The sequence below is a fragment of the Podarcis tiliguerta genome (assembly GCF_965153285.1).
Source record: "Podarcis tiliguerta genome assembly, chromosome: 2".
NCBI lineage: Eukaryota > Metazoa > Chordata > Lepidosauria > Squamata > Lacertidae > Podarcis > Podarcis tiliguerta.
In genome coordinates, this window is record NC_139535.1 from 87,758,919 (window position 1) to 87,765,514 (window position 6,596).

At 43.6% G+C, this 6,596-nt stretch overlaps 1 protein-coding gene across 19 annotated transcripts in view; it reads left to right on the forward strand.

Moving 5' to 3' along the window:
• Nucleotides 1-6,075, forward strand: part of EXOC7 (exocyst complex component 7) — a 32,020-nt gene extending 25,945 nt beyond the window's left edge. For all 19 annotated transcript variants that reach the window (XM_083429879.1, XM_083429880.1, XM_083429882.1 and 16 more), the window contains 5 exons: nt 1,835-1,930; nt 3,243-3,306; nt 4,382-4,423; nt 4,546-4,679; nt 5,877-6,075. In XM_083429879.1, the coding sequence (XP_083286005.1) occupies nt 1,835-1,930; nt 3,243-3,306; nt 4,382-4,423; nt 4,546-4,679; nt 5,877-5,979 (439 nt within the window). In that variant the 3' untranslated portion in view covers nt 5,980-6,075. The remainder of the gene's footprint in view (nt 1-1,834; nt 1,931-3,242; nt 3,307-4,381; nt 4,424-4,545; nt 4,680-5,876) is intronic.
• The last annotated feature ends 521 nt before the right edge of the window (nt 6,076-6,596 follow it).

Sequence of the window (6,596 nt, forward strand, 5' to 3'; positions counted from 1 at the left end):
CACTGTGGTCTAAATCACTGAGCCTCTTGGGCTTTCCGATCAGGAGATTGGCAGTTCGAGTCCGTGCAATGGGGTTAGGTCCCATTATTCCGTCCCAGCTTCTACCAACCTAGCAGTTCGAAAGCATACCAGTGCAAGTAGATGAATAGGTACCACTGCAGCAGGAAGGTAAACGGCATCTCCATTCTCTCTGGCTTCCATCATGGTGCTCTGTTGCACCAGAAGCGATTTAGTCATACTGGCCGCATGACCTGGAAAGCTTTCTGCAGACAAACGCCATCTCACTCGGCCTGAAAAGCGAGATGAGCGCCGCACCCCATAGTCACCTTTGGCTGGACTTAACCATCCAGGGGTCCTTTACCTTTTTTACCTTTGTCAGAGTGCCTAATGTTCCTAAGCTTCAGAGCCTTATATTTCAATTTTTAAATGTGAAAACAACACCTATTAGTTCTACATCCCTAGCAGCTGCTCTTCATCCCTAGTGCCTCTCTTACCATGCGCTCCAATAGCCCTTGTTGCTATTGTTTCACTTTCATCTTAAAATTGCAACTGATGGAGGCTACTTCCCACCACCCAGACAAGTGCTCCTTTTCCATCTCCCAGCACCACCACCTCTTAGATTGTTTTGATCCCCGGGGTTTGGAGGAAGAAGGATTAAGGTATGTCTGTTGAGAGTCTAGTGCACAAGCATGCGTATTCTGGCTTGTTAACTTCTGGTTCTGCTCATTTCCCCAAGACCTGACTAAAAGCTGTAACTTCACAGGCCTGGCCTCCTGTGAAAGGAAGGGCAGTATAGAGATGTAATATATAAATAAATAACATTTTACATGCACCCAGAGCTTGCAGGCAAACCTATCCATAAAACACAGCTCAGAGAAAGGACCTTAGCAATTCAACATCAGTCTATGGCTATGCTATCCCATCCTGTATCCCATCTTTGCTGCTAGTGCTCTGCAGAAGAATGGGGGGAGGGAAGTGTTTTGGGGTTTGATCCTGAGCAACAGCTGCCTATTATTGAAATGCTGGGTGGAAATGAATGATACATTGCTCGGTTTAATTGGTTTTCAAGATAAGACTCCTCTAATGTGCTTGCCATTGGTGGCTATATTATTTATTCTGCTCAGAGCCTTTGCTTTTCTCCCTAAGCTGGAGGAGGAGGATAACTATAATAATTATAATAGCATTACTTGTACCCTGCCTATCTGACTGGGTTGCCCCAGCCACTCTGGGTGGCTTCCAACATATATGAAAACATAATAAAACATCACACGTTAAAAAGCTTCCCTATATAAGGAATTCCTTAGACCTTGTACTGTCTTCAGAAAAGCTCAGGAAGCAGTGCATTATCTTGGTGCTTTCCAAGCCTTCCCAAAGTCAGGGCATGATCTGAGAGACTCCATGCCCAAATCTAGGCTTGGAAGAAGGAGGGGAGTCTTTCTGTCCTTGTGCTGAGGCCTGAAATGCAGTGGGACGGATTGTTGCTTTCCAGTCATTTATTAGTCACAGAATGTCAGCTATAATCTCAAAAGCTTGCGCAGGAAGGAATGAGTACTTACCCCCATAGTTGTGCTGAGCCTCTGGTGTGTCTGGAGCATCTCCTGAAGCTCAATGTGATGCCACAGTCAAAACTCCTTCCCCCATGGAGCAGTGATGAACCCACATTATGGCTAGCTATCGAGGCTAGCCAACATTTGTGGGGCCCTGTTTCAACTTAAAACTACAGGTGGACTAAGCAGCTGTTTTGAAAAACTTGAAACACTATCCTCAGAAAAGTACTGATGCCTTGTGACCTCATTGTTCATGTAGCACTGCTTGTCCTTGTTCTTCCTCCTAGGTCTGAGCTAATCCAGTTGGTGGCTGTGACACAGAAGAATGCGGAAAAATCTTATAGAGAACACATTGAGCAGCAAATCACTGCATACCAGCGCAGGTCAGAAGAATGTGGCTTCTCCTTTGCCATTAGAGTCAGGAGGACCTCAATACTATAAATAGCCTATAATCATTGTCTATGTGAAGAGGCCTTTCAGTAGAACATTATGAAGTTGGAGAAGGCAATTTGTCCTTCTTGGAAATGCTATTCAAGTAAAAATAATTGGCATAGATCGCAGTTCTGACTCAGCAACAAATTTCATTCCCACATCTTGCATGCAGTAGGGTACATTGCTCTTTCCAAAGGTTAGTTTTGCTGATGAGATAGGAAACCAATATGTGAATGGATGGCACTTAGATATGTTTAATTGAAAAGGTGCTGGGTATCTATACATATGCAGATTGATAAGCAGCTCAGAGGCTGCCTTTCCATATAAAATAGGTATTCAGGAGGTGAGGAGTTGAGCTGAACTGAAAGCTTCATTTTTATAAGGAACAACTTAGGTGTGCTGATGTGCTAGTCCTGAGATCCAGACATCAGCTAGTACCACAAGCCTTCCTGTCCCAAGTTGTAGCAGACTTCAAGGAACTGATTTGGCAAAAGCCAGCCTTGATCCTAATAACCCGTCTCTGGCCTTTTAAAATTTATTTTTATATACAGCTTCACACTTCAGCAGAATGTTCCCAAGCTGTGCCTACCTACTCTGTATCTGATATCATATATGATGTGTGGGGCACATAAAGGCACGAATCCCTGTTGCAAGAGGGTTTTCCAGGTTCTGCTGATCATTGGTGCCTGCCAACTTCCTGTACCTTTGCCCGAAGGGTTTGATTTCCCTGTAGGTTTTTAAGCAGAAGTTGGATGGCCATCTGTCATGGATGCTTTAGCTGAGATTCCTGCATGGCAGGGGGTTGGACTAGATGACCCTTGGATCCCTCCCAACTCTTAAGATTCTATGATTTCAGGCTGCAAAGCAAAGCAAAATGCTCCATCTGATGTCATGGTGATGCTCACTTGTCAGAATGGCCTACAGGTGGCTGGAGGATGTCAGGATGCAGCCCACTGGTCAGATCCATTTTCGTACCCCTGGAGCAGCCTAACAAATATTATTATTCTTACTTAATTTCTGTATCACTTAATGCCCAAATAACACAAGCTGCTTAAAAGCACGTTTTCTTCTGAGCCCTGGATGTACAGACAGATCCATGTTTGAAGCCCAACATGCTGTGATAAAGGTCTAGACCCCCTATTTGGATCCCCTATATATTGGAGCATATATAGCACATGCATTTGTAATTTGTAACTTATTTTATTCATTTATTTGTATGGCCATCACACCCACGTTGCTTACTCTTCTTTATGTCTATTTCAGCTGGTTGAAAGTAACTGACTCTTTCTTGGACAGAAACTTGCCTGTCGTCCAACCTGGAGTCAAGGTGAGAACACTTCAGAAGTAGCTTTCTGTGTTGGAAAGTTAGGATGTATATTACACACACACACACACACACACACACACACCCCTATATAAGAGTTTGTTGTGGAAATCACATTAGAGCCAAACTGTTCATGGTATTGAATGTGTTTAGTATTCCCTCCCAAGACTCTTATCAGCTTTGTGAGGAAGGCCAATTTTGGCAGGACTGTGTCATCCAGGAAAACAAGCCACCCCTCCAAATTTGTGATTATCCAGATCTTGTCCCATCACCAAAAATTTTTTAAAAATCAGTGGCACATGAAATGCTTATATGCAGTTTGCATTAAAAGCCAGCTAGAAAAAGGAAGTCCTTGCTAACTGCCTATGGATCTCTCATGAGAGGATATTTCACAGGCACCGCCACAGAGAACACCCTGTCTCTCATACATTGTTTCCTGATCTTACCAGTAGACAGGACAGAGAGCAGGGCCAGCAAGATCAATCCTAAAGGCCAAACAGGTTCATATGGGTGGAAGTGGTTTCTCAGGTAATCTGGTCCTAAACTGCCTAAGGCTTTCAAGGTCAAATTCAGCACTGTAAATCAATCCCAGAAAAAATGGGCAAAAGTACAGGTTGATATAAGATCAGAGTTACCCTCTCCAGATAATCAGGCACTAGCGTTTTGCATTAATGAAGTTACTATTTTCCAAGGCAGCACCACATAGAGAGCATTGCAGTGAAAGTAACCTGGGCATGGATAACTGACCCTAGTTCTTTGAGTGTGGTGGTTGCCAGAGGGAAATATTGCCTGCTTTGTGCTGGGAAAACCTTTAGATCCCTGTCTATAGTGCTCAAACAGAAGTGTGGGGAGCAGCTTTATTCACATGCCATTACGCTATAGCAAAAGCAGAAATACTCATTGAGTATAATTGTGTGCATGTCTGTAAGGCCTGTATAAGAGTCCTATGAATGTATAGGGCCCAGCATCAAGCTAAGTGCTCCCAATTATTCAAGAAGCATTGGAATATCAGCCCTGGAACAAATTAGTCTGAGAAGAAGAAATAACCAGAAGAGCTCTTTTTCTCAATCTCCCACAGCTCAAAGACAAAGAGAGACAGGCCATCAAGGATCGCTTTAAGGTAATTGGCGATCGGAGCCTAGACAGATGTTCTTGTTCTTGGCTTTGCACCCATTGTGTTTACTTTTCCAACTGCTCTGCAGAACCAAATGCATGCTTAACATTATCTTCTCTCTGGGAAAGGGTTTTAATGATTGTCTGGAGGAGCTGTGTAAAATCCAGAAGGCTTGGGCCATCCCTGACACAGAACAGAGGGACAAAATCCGGAAAACCCAGAAAAATATTGTGCTAGAGACCTATTCTGCCTTACTAAGCAGGTAATTATTTGACCCAAAAAGATGTCTTTGTTCAGAGAGTTTTGACAGGCTTTGAAAGTTGTGTTCCTGTGTTCCTGTTTTGAAAGCTATCATTGTCTGTGATGGGTTTATAGATATGTGCAGAATTAGCCCCTCCCCCGGTGTCTGAGGGCCCCCAAGTTATTAGTATGCATTGAGAGGATACCTTTGAAACGTGACTATGAATTGCCATTGTTGAATTTAGTATTTTAGTTTGTTGCCTTTTTTTTACTCTTCACTTCTCCTACACCCCCAATTGAAATAAATAGATTCTGACCATAAGGGTGGAGGTTGCCAACCTGCCACCTGTGAAGGCCCACATTGGCACACCTGAACAGGAACAACTGACTCTGAGCTTTCTTTTTTGGGGGGGGTGGGGAAAGGTCTCTAGCTCTTCTAGAAAGAACTTTATGAAGCATAATGTACAAGCAACTTTCTAAGCTGGGGATCTAAGCAGAAGGACAGGTGTAATAAGTCTTCTGGCTCTGTAGCAGCCCAGAGCACTTGTTGGAGTTGCAAAGGCTCGCCCACTTCCAACACCAATGGGCTGCGAGGTTAACTCCTTTCCTCATTTTTGGAAGAAAGGATTTGCCTAGGCAGTTGTTATGGGAGAAAGATGGTGAGGAGAGTTAGGATAGTTGCCACCCCTTTGTGGGCTTTTGTCTGTACCAGTAGCTGGCTACATTGGATTGTAGGTGGATCAAGAAGGCAGCATTTTGTGCACCAAATGTATGTAGTTGTAGTTGTAGCTCAGCCTGCATCACATTAAACTCCCAGCACTCGGAATAAACACAGCAATTCTTTTTCTCTTCAGCCTTGCTGTATAACAGATCTTCGACCGCTTGTAGCAGTTCTCTAACTTCAAAGGAAATGAATAGATGGGGGGAATTCAACATAATGCAATGTTGATTGTTCTGTCAGTACAAGTGGAGGTTTTGCCACCTTTGCCCCCTGAGCCACTCTCAGGGGGCACATGGGAGAGGAAGATGGAAAGCCTCATGGCACCAGCAAATGTTCTTGCACAGGCTTTCGTTAGTGCGACTAGTTAGTTGAATCCTGCCCACTGCATGTTGTTCTGGCATCTGGTGAAGAAGAAGGGGGGGGGGGCGGAATTGAGGAGTGAGAAATCCTGTCCATGCTTGTCACACCTTTTTCTCCCCCTTGCTTTTCCCTTGGCAGGTATGGCAATGTACCCTTTACCAAGAACCCTGAGAAATACATTAAATACAGGGTGGAGCAGGTGGGAGAGATGATTGAGAAACTGTTCGACACATCAGCATGACCTCCCTGCCTGTATGTCTCAGTACTTTCTCAGCCCAGTATGATGGCCATGAGTTATGCTTGTATTTATCAAATTTATAAATTCCTAAGAACATGATTTATGGGTTGTCTCTTACTTCTTCCAAGATCATTGGTTGAAATCTTGCTTGGTGGGTAGGTGTTCCTAAGATACTAGTAATATGTATAGAATTCTCTTTCCTGCACAGGGCTAAATCCTTTTGTATAGTATGCACACAAGTGCAACCTATAGCTTAAGGATGAGCTAGTTTCTCCTTCAGAGGCACTGCCCTGGCCATTCCTATGTAAGCTTAAAACCCACCTCTCTCTAGTTTTCCTTTTTTTATTTTATTTTATTTTAGTTTCAACAGGAGTACAAGGAACATACAAACACCAACTAACAGTTATCCATAAACAAAAAATCTACTTGTAGATGGCACTTGGGACAGCTGCATGGTGCTGTAAGTGGAAAGATGCTGCCACTCACAAAATACAGCAAAGCCTCAAATTATTAAAAATGTCTACAGAGATGGTCAGACCGAAATGGGAGCTAATTGTCTGGAGGTCACCTGGTACAGCCAGCCCAATAAAGAAAAATCAAGAAAGGCCATCAAGTATCTG